The sequence below is a fragment of the Sus scrofa genome, chromosome 9 (assembly GCF_000003025.6).
Source record: "Sus scrofa isolate TJ Tabasco breed Duroc chromosome 9, Sscrofa11.1, whole genome shotgun sequence".
Classification (NCBI taxonomy): Eukaryota; Metazoa; Chordata; class Mammalia; order Artiodactyla; family Suidae; genus Sus; species Sus scrofa.
Window position 1 is genome coordinate 45,796,249 of NC_010451.4, and position 19,901 is coordinate 45,816,149.

The 19,901-nt window shown below is 43.0% G+C and overlaps 1 protein-coding gene across 6 annotated transcripts in view; it reads left to right on the top strand.

Annotated features, from left to right (window-relative positions):
- Positions 1-19,901, top strand: part of KMT2A (lysine methyltransferase 2A) — an 84,994-nt gene that overhangs the window by 52,683 nt on the left and 12,410 nt on the right. For all 6 annotated transcript variants that reach the window (XM_021062911.1, XM_021062912.1, XM_021062915.1 and 3 more), the window contains 15 exons: positions 726-836; positions 1,126-1,199; positions 2,049-2,242; positions 2,567-2,673; positions 3,497-3,634; positions 4,665-4,823; positions 5,068-5,185; positions 5,307-5,385; positions 6,406-6,566; positions 6,764-6,949; positions 7,163-11,405; positions 12,345-12,425; positions 14,422-14,486; positions 15,829-15,999; positions 18,423-18,497. In XM_021062911.1, coding sequence (XP_020918570.1) covers positions 726-836; positions 1,126-1,199; positions 2,049-2,242; positions 2,567-2,673; positions 3,497-3,634; positions 4,665-4,823; positions 5,068-5,185; positions 5,307-5,385; positions 6,406-6,566; positions 6,764-6,949; positions 7,163-11,405; positions 12,345-12,425; positions 14,422-14,486; positions 15,829-15,999; positions 18,423-18,497 — 5,962 coding nt within the window. The remainder of the gene's footprint in view (positions 1-725; positions 837-1,125; positions 1,200-2,048; positions 2,243-2,566; positions 2,674-3,496; positions 3,635-4,664; positions 4,824-5,067; positions 5,186-5,306; positions 5,386-6,405; positions 6,567-6,763; positions 6,950-7,162; positions 11,406-12,344; positions 12,426-14,421; positions 14,487-15,828; positions 16,000-18,422; positions 18,498-19,901) is intronic.

Consider the following 19,901-nt stretch of genomic DNA (forward strand, 5'->3'; position numbering starts at 1 on the left):
AGTTAACTGGTTTGCCCCCTTTGAGATTACATTTGAATAATACATCTTTCTAAACAGAATACTTATAGATAGAAAGAAGCCTTTTATCTTTTTTTCTTTTTGTCTTTTTAGGGCCACACCCCTGACATATGGAGGTTCCCAGGCTAGGGGTCGAATCAGAGCTGTAGCTGCCATCCTACACCCCAAACATAGCAATGTGGGTGGGATCCAAGCCACATCTGCAACCTACACCAACCACATCTCTCGGCAACGTTGGGTCCTTAACCCACTGAGAAAGGCCAGGGATGAAACCCAAGTCCTCATGGATACTAGTCGGGTTCATTAAGCACTGAGCCACGACAGGAACTCCTATAGATAGATGCCTTTTAATTTTATGGTTTTAAGAGTGCATAGAAAGTGATCATCTGTTATCTCTTGGTCCACATTTACTATTCAGTTGTTTATTCATATTAGTCTAAATAAAATAGCGTGGCCTTATTTTCGTAACTTGTTATGGCACAGCTAATTTATTTGCATTCTTGCCTTAAATAGCCTGGCATGTCTTGACTACCGCAAGTTATTTATGAACTGAGTCCCCAAAGTCTCCACTAAAGAGAAGTTATACCATATTAAAATAGGGTGTCCATTTTCTGTTGGATCTCTGTGCTAGATGATTTAGGAGGGAAGAGGAAGTGTTTTTGCAAATACAGTTTTATGGATAATTAATTCTTTGTTTTTATATGCAGCTGGAGTTCAGTGATGATATCGTGAAGATCATTCAAGCAGCCATCAACTCAGATGGAGGGCAGCCAGAGATTAAAAAAGCCAACAGCATGGTCAAGTCCTTCTTTATTCGGGTGAATGATATTAATAGTTCATGTCTCTAATGCTTATTAATCTTTGTGTTACCCCATGAACAGAATGGACTTGTTTTCATCTACATTTTGCTTTGCCTTATGTATAAATCATCTTTTGGTTTAATTTGTTCCTCTGATTCTTTGGGAGGAAGTTGATGAGGTCCCAGAGTGGATGGATCTTTACCTTGGTGGCCTGAAATTATCCTCATATTGACAAAAGTTGTTGGTTTTTTTGTGGTTTCCAAATTAATGGTCACAGCCTTACCTTGCTTGTTTGTTTTTCTGTTAGCAAATGGAACGTGTTTTTCCATGGTTCAGTGTCAAAAAGTCCAGGTTTTGGGAGCCAAATAAAGTATCAAGCAAGTGAGTAAATTCAGTATTACTTTTTTCTCCTCATCAACAAGAAATCTGAGAGTTCTTCATTTCTAGGTTGAGTTTTTTTAAGACTAGGTTGTAATATTAAAGACTAATCAGTTAAATGCCTCTTTGTTGCTGGTTTAGAGATAGCACTTAATGTTTATTATAGTCTATTGCCCTTTTTTTGCTTTACATATTAGTTGTGTTTTAGGGAACTTGTGGCCTATGTACAATACATGGGCTATATATACATATAGCCCAGTAATTAGCTGGTTATAACTGGATTCTATTTTATTTAGTTCAAATGGTACTCTCAACAGCTCCTGATTCTTCATATTTAACCTTAAATTTTTATTCCAGTTAATCCCTTTGGTGCATTGATAAGGTTATCATTTGTTTCTAGAAACTTAAGAAGCACAATACATCGGGATTATTTTTTTAAAAAATAAGTAAGTCCTGGAGTTTCCGTTGTGGCTTAGTGGTAACTAGCCCGACTAGTATCCATGAGGACATGGGTTCAATCCTTGGCCCTGCTCAGTGGATTAAGGATCTGGCGCTTTTGTGAGCTGTTGCATAGATCACAGACATGGCTTGGATCTGGTGTTGCTGTGGCTGTGGCGTTGGCCAGCAGCTGCAGCTCCGATTTGACCCCTAGTGGGTGTGGGTTAAGAAGAAAAAAAAGAAAACAACTAAGTCCAGTGTAGGTCGTTTTCAAATTCTGTAACTCGTTCTCACAGTCTGTGAAGGCTTATGCACAGACCTGAGACCTGACGATATCAAGAATTTGACTGTTTTGTGCAGTTCTAGGTATCTTGTAGGAGTTCAATAAATACTTGTTGAATCAATTATTTCCAGCAGTGGGATGTTACCAAACGCAGTGCTTCCACCTTCACTTGACCATAATTATGCTCAGTGGCAGGAGCGAGAGGAAAACAGCCACACTGAGCAGCCTCCTTTAATGAAGAAAATCATTCCAGCTCCCAAACCTAAAGGGCCTGGAGAACCAGACTCACCAACTCCTCTGCATCCTCCTACACCACCAATTTTGAGTAAGGCACCAAATGAAGACTCGTTACTCATTTCTCTCCGGGTACAAATGATTGACTTTGGGAATCTATATGTAATATACTTCCACACTGGAAAATTTTGAGGTCATCCTTAAATGTAATAAAATCATTATTTTGGTCTTAACTTGGAATGTTAACAAGGAGTTGATTTAAATAATGTAACAGATGGTAAGATAGCATAACTTTGAACACTTTTTGAAAGTGTTGATTTCATGAACCATAGGCTGTTTAGGCTGAATTTTCTTTTTTTCCTGAAAATCAGACGCAGTAGTGCCAATTTTCACTGGATGTCTTTTGGGTTCAAAGGTACTGATAGAAGTCGAGAAGATAGTCCAGAACTGAACCCACCACCAGGCATAGAAGATAATAGACAGTGTGCATTGTGTTTGACGTATGGGGACGACAGTGCTAATGTAAGTACCTTGTACAGGGTCCTGCTTAGTAGTCTAGCCCACGATGAACTCTTTGTCGTGTCTAAGCCTGATGACCAGGTGTCATTTATTCAGTGACACTTAGTTTTCTACAGCTGATTTAGTTGATTTAAAGATGAGTTGCCTTCGACTAACCTGCTGATGTCTAGTGATTTCTATAGGCAGTTCCTCAAAAAAAAAAAAGATTTTATGAAAGTCAGTAAAATAGAAGTTGCATATTAAATAGCCTGTGTTTAATATAGTTATCAGTATGCTTAAGATCCTCAGTCCTGGCAGGTCGCCCGCATCATTTTTCTGCTTTACTGCCTACTTGTTGACCTTGGCAAGGAGCTTAACCTCTTGTGACTCTCAGTTTCATTTTTAAAATGAGGATAATAATAGTACTTACTGCAGAATGGTTGTGAGGATTAAAGGAAATAATGTATGTAAAGCCTTATTTAGGGTCTGGCACATAGTAAGCTTACAGTTTAAAAAAAAAAAAGATTTTTAAAATGCAAGCTAAGAGAACTGGCTTTGAAATGTGGTTTTAAAGAAGTCAGTGGGCACTTCTATAAACTTAACACATACTTCTTCTTTTTAAATTTCTGTGTCTATAAAATATATCCAGTCTGTGGAAAAGATAATCTAAAAAGATGAGAAGTAAAAACAAAGAACTTGGAATTGTGATTTTCATGTTCATCCCTAAGTTTAATGAATTAGAATTGATTTACTGAAGTTACCTTGACCGAGGTGAAGCTAATACCAAGGACAACGTTATTTGACATTGTATTCTTTAAAGAAAGAAGGAAATCTCTTTGTTTCTTAGGATGCTGGCCGTTTGCTCTACATTGGCCAAAATGAGTGGACACATGTAAATTGCGCTTTGTGGTCAGCAGAAGTGTTTGAAGATGATGATGGATCACTAAAGAATGTGCATATGGCTGTGATCAGGGGCAAGCAGCTGGTAAGAACTTGCAAGTGACTATCATGGCAAAATCTTTCTCAGTTTCCAGGTGTTCTTTCTGTGGCTCAGTGCTGCTTCACTGATATTCCTCAGAGTGCCTTCAGAGGGGTTTGCCAGCAGCAGATATTGGTGTACACTGTGCACAGATTGCTATTCTGACCCTTGGAGGATGGGGGCAAAAGAAATATAAGCAAAGTCTTAACTCGTTAAGGAGATACTCAGACATTCACGAACAGTATTAATTCATTAAGTGATTTAGACGAAATGATCTCAGAGGTCTCAGTTGAATCAGCACTCTGAGGCTGCTGTAGGATGAACCCATGAAATACATACAGGAAGAGAAGATGTGAAAAGTGATCAGTAGCAGCTGAGAGTAATCAGAAAAGGCCATGAAGGAGTAAAAACTTAAGGCTATATCTTGAAGGAGGGGAGAAAATGAAGGATTATCAGAATGAAACAGAAATAGCACATTTGTAATAAGCATAGGTCAAATGTGTAGAGAGCACAAATACAAAGTCTTCTCTGGAAGGAGCCCGGACTGTGTGTGTGACAGAATAAGGTGGTAACATATAGGCTAGTGGAAGGAAATCTTTGGATCATGTACGTTCATCAGTTAAGCCTAGTAATTAGAGAACCATTTTCATTATGCTTCTGACTAGTGTAAGCTTTCTAGAACTGAGTTCTTTTGGACATAATCGCTTTATAGCAAGGTGATGTGTTTTTAACATCACTCTTCCAAGTTTCATCCTCTCTAAATCAATTGTGCATCCTAGGAAAAAATGTTTTGGTCCAAGTTCTAAATCAAATTGTAATCTTTAAACTTAATAATTATGGGCCCTATGGGCAATGAAAGGGAAAGCCTTTGCGGAAGAGGCTTTGTGGTTCATATCACTTTTCTGTAATTCAGCAGATGACCAATAACAAAATGAATTGTGGGAAACCCAGAATGGGGTGACTCTGTAGAAGAGATGGAAAATAGCTTAAAACATCTGAAAGTCTGACTCAGCCTCTGTTCTTTCTGGATTGTTAGAGATGTGAATTCTGCCAAAAGCCAGGAGCCACCGTGGGTTGCTGCCTCACATCCTGCACCAGCAACTATCACTTCATGTGTTCCCGGGCCAAGAACTGTGTCTTTCTGGATGATAAAAAAGTATACTGCCAGCGGCATCGGGATTTGATCAAAGGCGAGGTGAGACAGCCTTAGTTGCTTTGGGGATTCTCTAGGAATTCTCAGGAAATAGAGGCTGAAAATAGAAAGATGTTAAAGACACGAGGTGTTCCTAGAATCACTTCCTCTTCGGAGAAAGAATGGAGACCCTGCTAGGGAAACAGCGTGATTTTGAGATAATGCTATGCATTTTCCCTCTGAGTCAGTGTCGTGAGTATAATGTGAAAAGGGATAGCCTAACAGCTACTCTGACTTTTCCTTCAAGGTGGTTCCTGAGAATGGATTTGAAGTTTTTAGAAGAGTGTTTGTGGACTTTGAAGGAATCAGCTTGAGAAGGAAGTTTCTCAATGGCTTAGAACCAGAAAATATCCACATGATGATTGGTATGCCATGGGCCTTGGTTGCTGGGAGGGCTGGATGTACTGCAGAGGTACTTTCTAGTCTTCAGGTACAGAGTGAGCCTTCTCATGGTCGCCTCTAATCAGTTCTTCTTTCTTTACTCAGGCTCCATGACAATCGACTGCTTAGGGATCCTGAACGATCTCTCTGACTGTGAGGATAAGCTTTTTCCTATTGGATATCAGTAAGTAGCTCTGCAAAGACGAGATAGCAGTCACCGATTGAAGCGCCCTGAAGCAGTGAGCAAGTCACTCAGTTGTAGAGCCATACTTGTTAACACCTTCCAGCTAATCACTTTTTTGCTACGTCTCGTAGATTGGGAATAAGGTATCATTTTGTCACCTTGATCAAGGAAAGTATTGTTAGTGTAATTTCAGAGTCATTTCTAAATAAAACTTAAGTGGAAAACACCAGGTCAATCTTTTAAGATTCCATTAAATTCCACTCAATCCAGAAGTCTAGATTGCTATCATGAATCAACCACCTTCTGCTTCTTTCCTCAATTTACATTTAATAGATCCTTCTAAAAATATAGACCCCCCCCCACAATAACAATCGGATTCTCCAGCAAGAATTTATAATCCTTCCTATATGAGGCAAATTGTTTACACCTCTGGCAAGTTGACAATGTAAATTTAAAATTTTTTTCCTGTCCCTTTACCTTTGGAGTCTCATTTTGTTACATATGCTTCAGTTTATCCTGCATCTCACTTTGGACAATGCAGTCTGCACTCCATGTTTAACTGGCAGCTCTTTGTATAAACTACACTCATTTAGCTTCCAGCAGATTTGAAATACATTTTCCTTGTCTCATGGACCTTTTCTCCCAGAAGAAACACCCCAGATTTGTTCCTTGCTAACTTTGTAATTATGGGGCAGCGATCCTTTCCTAAAGGCCAACAAGTATTTCTTACAGTAGTTAGTATTTTTCTTCCTTTGCATTTCAGAATATTTTACTCTTTTTGTCCCTTGCTCACAATAAAATTAAAAAAAAAAAAAAAAAAAAAAAAAGATCTGATGCTATTTTCTGAGAGGCCAGGAAAAACAAGGACTTCAAAAAGCTTGGACCTAGGGGACTCTCCAATTAGAATCCATGAAAACCTAAATTCTGTAACTCAAGAAGGGGACCTAGGCTGAGAATAGGTTTTGACAGCTGTTGGTCTCTGTGCTTTCGTGTACGGTGATGTTTACTGTCTGTCTGCAGGTGTTCGAGGGTGTACTGGAGCACCACAGATGCTCGCAAGCGCTGTGTGTACACGTGCAAGATAGTCGAATGCCGTCCTCCAGTTGTAGAGCCAGACATCAACAGCACTGTTGAACATGATGAAAATAGAACCATCGCTCACAGTCCATCATCTTTTGCAGGTTAGTCTTTAATCAAGATGGGGCTTGAATTAGATTTAGGGGAATACTGTGATTGAAGAGTGGAAAAAAGGCATTCCCTTGGGAATGATGCATTTCTTTCTGTTTCAGTATTTATCTGACAGCTGGCTTTTTATTGGTGGTTGTGTTTGATATTTTAATTAAACTTTTGTAGTGAGAGTTTTTATTTCCTGCCACAGAAATTTCATCTAAGGAGAGTCAAAACACAGCTGAAATTGTAAGTCCTCCATCACCAGACCGACCTCCTCATTCACAGACCTCGGGTTCCTGTTTTTATCATGTCATCTCAAAGGTCCCTAGGATTCGAACACCCAGTTACTCTCCAACGCAGAGATCCCCTGGCTGTCGGCCACTGCCTTCTGCAGGTAAAGGACTTCGTTGACCTACTTGACCCAAGAAGGTCAGCTCAAAAGATTAGTTTGCAATTCTTTCAGGCAGTTTTATCTTAGTGACTTTTGCCAAATGAAAATGTTGATTCTCTGTTACATATAAACATATATAACCAAGTCCTTGAAACCGATGACTATAACATATTTGTTCTATCTGTAACAGACTTTCTTGCTTTTGTTCTTGTTTAGGAAGCCCTACCCCAACTACCCATGAAATAGTCACAGTGGGTGACCCTTTACTCTCCTCTGGACTTCGAAGCATTGGCTCCAGGCGTCACAGTACCTCTTCTTTGTCACCCCAGAGGTCGAAGCTCCGGATAATGTCTCCAATGAGGACTGGGGGTACTTACTCCAGGAATAGCGTTTCCTCACTCTCCACCATAGGGACCACTACCGATCTTGAGTCAAGTGCCAAAGCAGCTGATCATGTCTTAGGGCCACTGAATTCAAATACTAATTTAGGGCAAAACACTCCCACCTCTTCAAATTTGCAAAGGACAGTGGTTACTCTGGGCACTAAAACCAGTCACTTGGACGGCCCTTCGTCTTCAGAGATGAAGCACTCTAGTGCCTCAGACTCGACCTCCAAGAGCTCCTCTTTGAAGGGAGAAAAGACCAAAATGCCGAGTTCCAAGAACTCGGAGGGGTCTGCACATAACGTGGCTTACCCTGGCATTCCGAAACTGGCCCCACAGGTTCATAATACAACATCTGGAGAATTGAACGTTAGTAAAATGGGCACTTTCGCTGAACTCTCTTCAGTGCCATTTTCTTCTAAAGAGGCCCTCCCGTTCCCACCACTCCATTTGAGAGGGCAAAGGAACGATCGAGACCAACAGCCAGATTCTAACCAGTTGGCAAACCCTCCTCCCGATGAAGATACTGAAGTCAAAACTTTGAAGTTGTCTGGAGTGAGCAGCAGAGCGTCCACTATCAGTGAACACGTGGGATCTAGTTCCAGAGACAGGAGACAGAAAGGGAAAAAATCTGGTAAAGACACTTTCAAAGAAAAGCATTCCAGTAAATCTTTTTTGGAACCTGGTCAGGTGACAACTGGTGAGGAAGGAAACCTAAAGCCAGAGTTCATGGATGAAGTTTTGACTCCTGAGTTCATGGGGCAACGACCATGTAATAATGTTTCTTCTGATAAGATTGGGGACAAAGTCCATTCTATTGCAGGAGTCCCCAAAGCTGCATCCATGCAAGTAGAAGGGTCTGCCAAGGAATTACAGACACCCCGGAAACGCACAGTCAAAGTAACACTGACACCTCTAAAAATGGAGAGCGAGAGTCAGTCCAAGAATACCCTGAAAGAAAGTAGTCCTGTTTCCCCTCTGCAGATAGAGCCAGCATCTCCGACAGAACCAGTCTCAGCCTCTGAAAGTCCAGGAGATGGTCCAGTAGCCCAGCCAAGCCCCAATAATACCTCCTCCCAGGATTCTCAAAGTAACAGCTATCAGAATCTTCCAGTACAGGACAGAAACCTAATGCTTCCAGATGGCCCCAAACCTCAGGAGGATGGCTCTTTCAAGAGGAGGTATCCTCGTCGCAGTGCCCGGGCGCGTTCTAACATGTTCTTTGGGCTCACCCCGCTCTATGGAGTACGATCCTATGGGGAAGAAGACATTCCATTTTACAGCAGCTCGACTGGGAAGAAGCGTGGCAAGAGGTCCGCCGAAGGCCAGGTGGACGGGGCTGATGACTTGAGCACGTCAGATGAAGACGATTTATACTATTACAATTTCACCAGAACAGTGATTGCCTCAGGGGGAGAGGAACGGCTGGCATCCCATAATTTATTTCGGGAAGAGGAACAGTGTGATCTTCCAAAAATCTCACAGCTAGATGGCGTCGATGACGGGACAGAGAGTGATACTAGCGTCACAGCCACAACAAGGAAAAGCAGCCAGATTCCAAAAAGAAACAGTAAAGAAAACGGAACGGAGAACTTAAAGATGGATCGGCCCGAAGATGCTGGTGAAAAAGAACATGTCATTAAAAGCTCTGTTGGCCACAAAAATGAGCCAAAGATGGATAACTGCCACTCTGTGAGCCGAGTGAAAACACAGGGACAGGATTCCTTGGAAGCTCAGCTCAGCTCCTTGGAGTCAGGCCGCAGGGTCCACACCAGCACCCCCTCAGACAAAAACTTACTGGACACCTATAACACTGAGCTCCTGAAATCAGATTCAGATAATAACAACAGCGATGACTGTGGCAACATCCTGCCCTCAGACATTATGGACTTTGTACTAAAGAATACTCCATCCATGCAGGCTTTGGGTGAGAGCCCAGAGTCCTCGTCATCAGAACTCCTGAATCTCGGTGAAGGTTTGGGTCTTGACAGTAATCGGGAAAAAGACATGGGTCTCTTTGAAGTGTTTTCTCAGCAGCTGCCAACAGCAGAACCTGTGGACAGTAGTGTCTCTTCCTCCATCTCGGCCGAGGAGCAGTTTGAGTTGCCGCTAGAGCTGCCATCGGATCTCTCTGTCCTGACCACCCGCAGCCCCACCGTCCCTAGCCAGAACCCCAGTAGGCTAGCTGTCATCTCAGACTCAGGAGAGAAGAGAGTAAGCATCACAGAAAAGTCCGTGGCATCCTCTGAAAGTGACTCTGCACTGCTGAGTCCAGGGGTGGATCCAACTCCTGAAGGCCACATGACTCCTGACCACTTTATCCAAGGACACATGGATGCAGACCACATCTCCAGCCCTCCTTGTGGTTCAGTGGAGCAAGGTCATGGCAACAATCAGGATTTAACTAGAAATAGTAGCACCCCTGGCCTTCAGGTACCTGTTTCCCCTACTGTTCCCATCCAGAACCAGAAATACGTGCCCAACTCCACCGATAGTCCTGGCCCATCTCAGATTTCTAACGCCGCTGTCCAGACCACTCCACCCCACCTGAAACCAGCCACTGAGAAACTCATTGTTGTTAACCAGAACATGCAGCCACTCTATGTTCTCCAGACTCTTCCAAATGGAGTGACCCAAAAAATCCAGTTGACCTCTTCTGTTAGTTCTGCACCCAATGTGATGGAGACAAATACTTCAGTATTGGGGCCCATGGGCAGTGGTCTCACCCTAACCACAGGACTAAATCCAAGCTTGCCAACTTCTCAGTCTTTGTTCCCTCCTGCTAGCAAAGGACTGCTCCCCATGCCTCATCACCAGCACTTACATTCCTTCCCTGCGGCTACTCAGAGTAGCTTCCCGACTAACATCAGCAGCCCTCCTTCAGGCCTACTTATCGGGGTCCAGCCTCCTCCAGATCCCCAGCTTTTGGTTTCAGAAGCCAGCCAGAGGACAGACCTCAGTACCACAGTAGCCACTCCACCCTCTGGACTCAAGAAAAGACCCATATCTCGTCTGCAGAACCGAAAGAATAAAAAACTCGCCCCCTCTAGTACCCCTTCCAACATTGCCCCTTCCGATGTGGTTTCTAACATGACCTTGATTAACTTCACACCCTCCCAGCTTCCAAATCATCCCAACCTGTTAGATTTGGGGTCACTTAATGCTTCATCTCACCGAACTGTCCCCAACATCATAAAAAGGTCTAAATCTAGCATCATGTATTTTGAACAGGCACCCCTGTTACCACAGAGTGTGGGAGGAAGTGCTGCCCCGGCGGCGGGCACATCCACCATAAGCCAGGATGCTGGCCACCTCACGTCAGGGCCTGTTTCTGGCTTGGCCTCTGGTTCCTCTGTCTTGAACGTTGTATCCATGCAAACTACAACCGCCCCCACAAGTAGTGCATCCGTTCCGGGACATGTCGCTTTAACCAACCCAAGGTTGCTCGGTACCCCAGATATTGGCTCCATAAGCAATCTTTTAATCAAAGCCAGCCAGCAGAGCCTAGGGATTCAGGACCAGTCTGTGGCTTTGCCTCCAAGTTCTGGAATGTTTCCGCAACTGGGGACATCACAGACTCCCTCTACTGCTGCGATGACAGCAGCCTCTAGCATCTGTGTCCTTCCCTCCACTCAGACTGCGGGCATAACGGCGGCTTCGCCTTCTGGGGACACAGATGAGCACTATCAGCTTCAGCATGTGAACCAGCTCCTCGCCAGCAAAACTGGGATTCTCTCTTCCCAGCGGGATCTTGATTCTGCTCCAGGGACCCAGGGATCCAACTTTACCCAGACAGTAGATGCTCCCAATAACATGGGGCTAGAGCAGAATAAGACTTTATCCTCAGCTATGCAAGCCAGCTCCACCTCTCCTGGGGGCTCTCCATCCTCTGGACAGCAGTCAGCAAGTCCCTCAGTGCCGGCTCCCACTAAACCCAAACCAAAAAGCAAGCGGATTCAGCTGCCTTTGGACAAAGGGAGTGGCAAGAAGCACAAAGTTTCCCACTTGCGGACCAGTTCTGAAGCACACATTCCAGACCAAGAAGCCAGCACGACAGCCCTGACCTCCGTCACAGGGTGAGAGATGCAAGCGTTGGCTTTGGGGGGGTCTGTGGGATTTCATGCTCGGGATTAGAGGCTGTGGAAGTGCTGGTCTTCTGGGAGGGACACTGCCTCTGTCCAAGCTGCGTTACTCAGGTGTGTTCTAGATTTTGACTTGGATTTCTTTTTTCCTCAAGTGATGATTCCTAGAGTGAAATTTAGTTCATCCATGGGCAGTTTGTCCCTTGGACAGAACCACATCTCTACTCTTGGCTCTGATTTAAAATGGTGCTGCTGGAGCTCCCTTTGTGGCTTAATAGGTTAAGAACCCAAGGTAGTCTCTGTGAGGATGCAGGCTCAATCCCTGGCCTCGCTCGGTGGTTAAGATCCTGCATTGCTACAAGCTGCAGTGTAGCTCACAGTTGCAGCTTAGACCTGGGGTTGCCATGGCTCTGGTGTAGGCTGGCAGCTGTGGTTCTGAATCAGCCCCTGGCTCAGGAACTTCCATATGCCACAGGTGTGGCTGTAAAAAAGAAAGAAAGAAAAATGGTGCTACTGTTTGCTCCTCTTTCTATTTGCTGAGGCTTGGAATATTAAGGGATGATTGATTATTCCTCTTTGGAGGGCAAAACCACCTGTTGTAGGCCTTCGTGGTGGGTTTGTTGTTGTTGTTTGTTTTAAACATTTAAGTACAGCATGCATAAAGCGCACAAGGGGATTTTTAGGTAGGAATGCACCCCTGTAGCTGCCACTCAGATCAAGTATATAGAACATCTCTAGTGTCCCCGAAGGCTCGTGGTGACCTGAGTTATTTCCCCCTCAAGGTAACCACTGTCTAACCTGTATCACCACAGGTTAGTTTTACCAGCCCATAAATTTTATCAAATTGTTAGCGTCGTTTCTTTAGACTGACCTCCATGTTTGGTACATATATACTGGCATTTTCTTGAAAAGATACAAATGATTCTGTTGCAGGACTCCAGGAGCAGAGGCTGAGCAGCAAGAAACAGCTAGTGTGGAGCAGTCATCACAGAAGGGATGTGGGCAGCCTGCAGGGTAAGTATAAAATTTGGTTCCTTAAGATGAAGCCCTCATTTCTATCTGCCTCATTTAGAAAATAGTTTTTCCTCATTTGTATTGATTTTTTTATTGCCAAAGTTTTTTTAAGGGAATTAAAACATGGTTATTAAAATTAAGAAGCATAACATGATTAAGTAAGAGATAGTGGTTCCATGTACATCCTGCCTACCCTCCTCTCTGTTTATTGTCTAGAGGTTACCATTGCTTGTAATTTGTTTTCGTTCATGCTGACATTTCTATACCTATAGGTATACATAGTGTATTATGAATGTCTATATACCCTTTTTGCATAAAATGAATAATGCTGCACATACTCTTCTGTAACTGCTCTTTTTTCACCTACTGTATTGTGTACATATTTCTGTACCAGTGCTTCTTTCTTTTTTTTTTTTTTTTTTTTTTTGGTCTTTTTAGGGCCGCACCTGTGGCATATGGAGGTTCCCAGGCTAGGGGTCAAATCAGAGCTGTAGCTGCCGGCCTACACCATAGCCACAGCAACGGCAGATCCTTAACCCACAAAGCAAGGCCAGGGATTGAACCTGCTTCCACATCTTTGCTAGTCAGGTTCGTTAACCGCTGAGCCATGGCAGGAACTCTGCGCTTCATTTTTTTTTTTTTTTTTCTTCCTCTTTTTTTGCTATTTCTTGGGCCGCTCCCGAGGCATATGGAGGTTCCCAGGCTAGGGGTTGAATCGGAGCTGCAGCCACCGGCCTACGCCAGAGCCACAGCAACTCGGGATCCGAGCCACGTCTGCAACCTACACCACAGCTCACGGCAACGCTGGATCCTTAACCCACTGAGTAAGGCCAGGGACCAAACCCGCAACCTCATGGTTCCTAGTCGGATTCGTTAACCACTGTGCCACGACAGGAACTCCTGCACTTCATTTTTTTAATGGCTATCTCCAGTTCTGTTGTGAGAACCTGCAGTAACTTATTTAACTAATCCGTTTCTGATCTGCCTCAGGATTGGGTTTTTTGTGTTTTTGTGTTTGTTTTTTGTTTTTTCATTTTTTTAAAGTTTTATTGAAGTATAGTTGATATACAGTGTTGGTGGTCATTTCTGATGTATACCGAAGTGATTCGCTTAATACATATACACACATCCATTCTTTTTCAGATTCTTTTCCATATAGCTTATCACAGAATAGTTCCCTGTGCTATACAGCAGGTCCCCCTTGACCATCCATTCCATATGCAATAGTGTCCATATGCCAACCCCAAATCCCCACACCATTCTTCTTTGCTAACCGTAAGTTTGTTTATGCAGTCTGTGAGTCTGTTTCTGTTTTGTAAATAAGTTCATTTGTATCATCTTTTTAGTGTCCACATATAAGTGATATCATAATGATGTTTGTCTTTCTGTCTGCTTACTTCACTTAGTATGATTATTTTATAAATCCATCCATGTTGCTGCAAATGGCATTATTTCATTATCTTATAAATCCATCCATGTTGCTGCAAATGGCATTATTTCATTCTTTTTTTTTAAGGCTGAGTAATGTTCCTTTGTATATATGTACCACATCTTCTTTATTCATTCATCTGTCAATGGACATTTAGTTTGCTTCCACTATTGTAAATAGTGCTGCAGTGAACATTGGGGTATGTTACCTTTTTGAATTATGGTTTCCTCTGGATATATGTCCAGGAGTGGGATTGCTGGATCATATTGTCATTTTTCCCTAATGCTTAAGGATATGAGAAAAATTTCAAGGACACAGTCTACAACTCCAAAAGCAGAAACTTAAATGTTTGGGAAAGAATCTCACAAAAGATAGTTGTTGTTATGTATCATAGAGTCACGTGGTGGTGTGTTCATTCAAATGCTGTACACAAAGCATCTTGTGGTCCATGTTTTTAGTTGTTTTGTGTAACTGACACAGCTGTATGGCAGATTATGGACAGTTTTTACCTTTGAATTGAGGAACTAGCCAGTGTTGCATCTCACATTGGGTTTTCTTTTCATGTAGGCAAGTGGCTGTTCTTCCTGAGATTCAGACAACACAGAATCCAGTGAATGAACAGGAAAATTCAGGTAGGTGGGTGGTAACAGGTTAGAATCAGAATTTCAAAGTCAGAAGTACTATAAACATCCCCTACATTACCTACTGATTTTCTAGATTAAAAAAAAAAAAATCAAAGCTCTAAAGACATCAAGTAATTGGCCAAAGGACACAAGACTAAAAACCTGTATTCTCCTGCTCTGTTTGCTATAACAGCGGTGTGATTTAAATAGCTAGTGATAACCTCCCTCCATCCCGTAGTTGTCACTGGTGAAAACCAAGAACCATTTTGATTATATAGAATAGCCAGATTTAGTTATGACACCAGAGAGGTCTCCTTAGCACTGCCATCTGTCCTTATGAATTTCATCAGTAAACAACCAGTCACTTCACGACTAGAGAGCTCTGGATATAAGGCTTTGCCCTTTACCGTGAAGGGGATTCCCAGAAGAAAACCAGGCAGAGAAAATGCTTAGGCATAAGATTTGGGATGCAGTCACATTCTGCTGACTTGCTGATTATGCAAGAGGATTGATCCATCTCTTTATGTAACAGGGCAGCATGAGGGGTGGTGTCTGACAGTGCAGACTTTGGACCCAGATGGGTTGAGACCCCAGCTTTACCACTTAAAAACTTGGGCCACTTAACCTCTCTCTGCCTCAGTTTTCTCACCTTTAAAATTTAGATAACTGTGAGTTCCCTTCATGGCTCAGCAGTTGATGAACTCAACTAGGATCCATGAGGACTCAGGTTCAATCCCTAGCCTCACTCAGTGGGTTAAGGATCTGGTGTCGCCACGAGCTGTGGTGTAGGTCACAGACCCAGCTTGCATCCCTCATTGCTGTGGCTATGGTAGAGGCCAGCAGCTGTAGCTCCGATGGGACCCCTAGCCTGGGAACTTCCATATGCTTCAGGTATGGCCCTAAAAAGCAAATAAGTAAGTAAATAAATAAGTAAATAAAATTTAGATAACCACCTGTCATTGGATTGTTGTAAGGTTTATCTGAGTTAATATAGAAGTTCCTAGAAGAATACTTCATACATAGTGCTTCATTCATATTAACCATTATTATTTTTTAGCTTTGGTCCTGTTGAGGGCAATTAATTATTGAAGAACTGTAGGATTGTCATACCAGAAACTACCACAGAGACAGCATGACTTTATGTTAAAAAAAAAAAAAATTCTAGTTTTCATCACTTTCTAGCTATAACTTCAGGCAAGCTGCTTCCACCTCTTTGAGCCTCAGGTTTGTTTTCTGTAAATGGGACTAAGAAAACCAACTGTAGAATGTTGTTAAGCTTAGAGACAACGTACATAAACTCAGTAAGTGTTTGCTATTGCATCTACTTTGGGTCCTATTTTCTCCATCACAGAACCTAAAACAGCAGAAGAAGAAGAAAGTAATTTCAGCTCTCCACTGATGCTTTGGCTCCAGCAAGAACAGAAGCGGAAGGAAAGCATTGCTGAGAAAAAGCCCAAGAAAGGTCTTGTTTTTGAAATTTCAAGTGATGATGGCTTTCAGATCTGTGCGGAAAGTATTGAAGGTGAGTGGGTTGAGTTAGCCCAGGCTCTATTCAGCTGGAGCTGTGCTTTATTGGCACCATTTATGTGGCAGTTTGGTGCTTAGAGTTTGGGAAGATCTTGGAGGCATTATACAATTAACATCTTCTGAAGATGTTCGTGTTATTGGAGAAATAGTCTGTGATGTAGATGAAAAGCTAATGCTATAGATCATGTTTTTAAGGTTGCACACGCCAGAGCAGAGCACATGTTTCCCTCTCATAGCTTAAAATTTGTTTTCTAAATGTTTGTTTACTTTTTTCCTTTTCTTTTTGGCCACCCTGCGGCACGTGGGGGTCTTGGGTCAGAGATTAGATCCGAGCTGCAGTTGCAGTTGCGACCTACACCACAGCTGTGGCAACGCCAGATCCTTTAACCCACTGTGCCAGGCCAGAGATAGAACCTGCATCCTGGCGCTGCAGAGGCGCCGCTGATCCTGTTGTGCCACAGCAGGGACTCCTTGTTTACTTTTATGTCTTACTACTCAACAGAGAACTTCCCATACAGGCTGGAATTTTGTTTTCTTACTCATCTTTGTGTCCCAAGCATATAAGTCCATTAGTTGTTGAAGGACTAGTGAATGTTCTCTAGGCAGTAAGAGAAGTTTAAAGGAAGAAAGATCACCTTGGATCAGTGGAATAGAAGATTCTGTTAAGGGAGATAATAGGATTGAGGTTAGGCAGAGGAGTCAGGGAGGCTCTCTATCGAGGGCAGGGGGAGGGGGGGATACACAAAGTTAGTTAGACAGGGTGTGTCTGCTGGGTTAGAGTAGTGTCATGCTGGAAGGAGATGCTGAGAGCCCTGTTGGGTGGTAGTGAAAACAAGTTCAGAAGGTGAATTAGGCACAGGTTTTTGGCATTCAGTGCCAAACCGTGAGGCCTGAAAAAAGCTGGGGAGTAGAATAAAAGCAGAATTTCAGGAATTTTAATGTTAGCTCCACGTAAGACAGATTGAACTGGAGACGCTATAACACAAGAGGCCACTAGTGAAAGTGTTGCTGCAGTAAAAATGTCAAGTAATTAAGCCCTGTTTCCAGTAGCAGAAGAAGGGAAAGGAAAGAATGACAATACGCTGTATGACTGCTTGGTTATGGAGAATAATAAGCAGTGAGTCAAAAGTGACTGATGATTCAGGCCTGGGTGACTTAAAAAAAAAAAAAAGACGGAGTTCCCGTCGTGGCGCAGTGGTTAACGAATCCGACTAGGAACCATGAGGTTGCGGGTTCGGTCCCTGCCCTTGCTCAGTGGGTTAACGATCCGGCGTTGCCGTGAGCTGTGGTGTAGGTTGCAGACGCGGCTCGGATCCCGCGTTGCTGTGGCTCTGGCGTAGGCCGGTGGCTACAGCTCCGATTCGACCCTACCTCCATATGCTGTGGGAGCGGCCCAAGAAATAGCAAAAAGACAAAAAAAAAAAAAAAAAAAAGACGTGTAAGAACAAAAAAAATCTGGAGTTCTCATTGTGGTGCAATGGAAAGGAATCCGATTAGTATCCATGAGGACAAAGGTTCCAATCCCGGGCCTCACTCAGCAGGTTAAGGATCCGACATTGTTGTGAGCTGTGGTGTAGGTTGCAGACTCAGCTCAGATCCCGAGTTGCTGTGGCTGTGGCTGTGGCTGTGGCATAGGCTGACAGCTGTAGCTCGGATTCGACCCCTAGCCTGGGAACATCCATATGCTGCAGGTGTGGCCCCCCCCCCAAAAAAAGAAACTAATCTCGTGTACAAGTTCTACATAAGACATATTGAGTGTGGAGTGGTGGCAGGAAATCCAACAGATGGGAAGAGAGCACAGACTCTTAGCTTAGAGCTGGAAGGGATTATAAAGGTTTTGTGTGGGTAAACGGTACAGGGAGTATGAATGAATGCCAGACAGCTAGGTGTGCAACCCAGCCTATCGATTAAAGGGAGTGAGTGCTTTGGGGATTCTGGGATCATTTTCAGAAGGCAGGAGTCTCCTCATTGGTTCTGTATCCTTCACAGAATGAAGCACTGTGGGTAGTGCACCTTCCCAGTTTCTTTTTTATTCCCTGAACTGGTTTGGTTTAAACTAAGAAAACAAAAAGCTTTTCTAGTAGGGGATGTTTTCATATCATTGACATTGAGAGATGTTTGACTGGGAGTTCCCCTCATGGCTTAGCAGTAACAAACCCAACTAGTATCCATGAGGACTTCGGGTTCAATCCCTGACCTCTCTCAGTGGGTTAAGGATCCAGCATGTCATGAGCTGTGGTATAGGTCATAGGCGCAGCTTGGATCCCATGTGGCTGTGGCTGTGGCACAGGCCAGCAGCTGTAGCTCCTATTCACCTCTAGCCTGGGGGCTTCCATATGCCACGGAAGCCCTAAAAAGACTGAAAAGAAAAAAAAAAAAAAAAAAAGATGTTTGACTGAATATATTATCTCCTCACAGATGCCTGGAAATCATTGACAGATAAAGTCCAGGAAGCTCGGTCAAATGCCCGCCTAAAGCAGCTTTCATTTGCAGGTAATGCTACAGTGGTCGTTCTGCTTCTGTCTCAGAATCTTCTAATAACTTGTGGGTCTAATCGGCAGGGTTGATTCTAAAGAAGAAAAGAATCAACCTTCTTATATCATTTTTCAAAACTTTATTATGAAAAGAACTTATTATTTATTCTAAGTAATCCTTATACTATATACAGTTTACGTATTTAACAAATTGGGAGTTCTGGAGTTCCCGTCGTGGCTCAGTGGTTAACGAATCCAACTAAGAATCACGAGGTTGCAGGTTCGATCCCTGGCCTTGCTCAGTGGGTTAAGGATCTGGTGTTGCCGTGAGCTGTGGTGTAGGTTGCAGACGGGGCTCAGATCCTGTGTTGCTGTGGTTCTGGCGTAGGCCGGCAGCTACAGCTCCGATTATACACCTAGCCTGGGAACCTCCATGTGCCTCGGGAGCGGCCCAAGAAATGGCAAAAAGACCAAAAAAAAAAAAAAAAAAAAAAAATCATATCCTCTGCAAACAGAGATGATCTTACTGTTTCCTTTCCAATTTGAGTGTCTTTTATTTCTTTTTCTTACTTATGTGCTCTGGCTAGTACCTCCAGTACTATGTTGGATAGAAGTAGTGAAAGAAGTAGTGTTTTGTTTATGATCTTAGAGGAAAACTTTGTCTTTTGCTATTGAGTATAATAGTCCCTGTGGGTTTTCCATACGTAGCTTTAATTAGTGCTTCATTCCTTTGTTGTTTATCCTGTCAGCTGATAGATGTTTGGGTTTTTTCCACCTTCTAACCATGATGAATAATGTTGCCGTGAATGTTCATGTACAAGTATTTGTATAGATACAGTTTTTGTTTGTTTGTTTGTTTTGTTTTTTTGGGTGTATACCTGGTAGTAGGATTGCTGGGTCATGTGGTGACTGTATTTAACTTTTTGAGGAACTGCCAAATTAACTGTAGGCAGTGTAAAAACATGTTTAATACAGTTGTTTCAAGCACACATTAGAGATTTTAGTTAGGAGTTCTCATTGTGCCTCAGTGGTTAACGAATCTGACTAGGAACCATGAGGTTGCGGGTTCGATCCCTGGCCTCACTCACTGGGTTAAGGATCTGGCCTGGGAACCTCCATATGCCATGGGTGCAGCCCTAAAAAGACAAAAAAAAAAAAAAAAAAAAGAAGATTTTAGTTAATTGGAGTTCCCTGGTGGCCTAGTGGATTAAGGATCCAGCATTCTCACTGCTATGGCTTGGGTTCAAACCCTGGCCCAGGAACCTCCACATGCCACAGATGTGGCCAAAAAAAGAACAAAAGGGAAAAAAAAGGTTTTAAATAATCTAAGGAAGAAACCTTTCGTTGACTCTGGTTTTTCCATGTCTATCTCCTAATAGCCTCCTTTTAGATTGGTTCTGGGAAAGGAAGTGAATAAGCACTA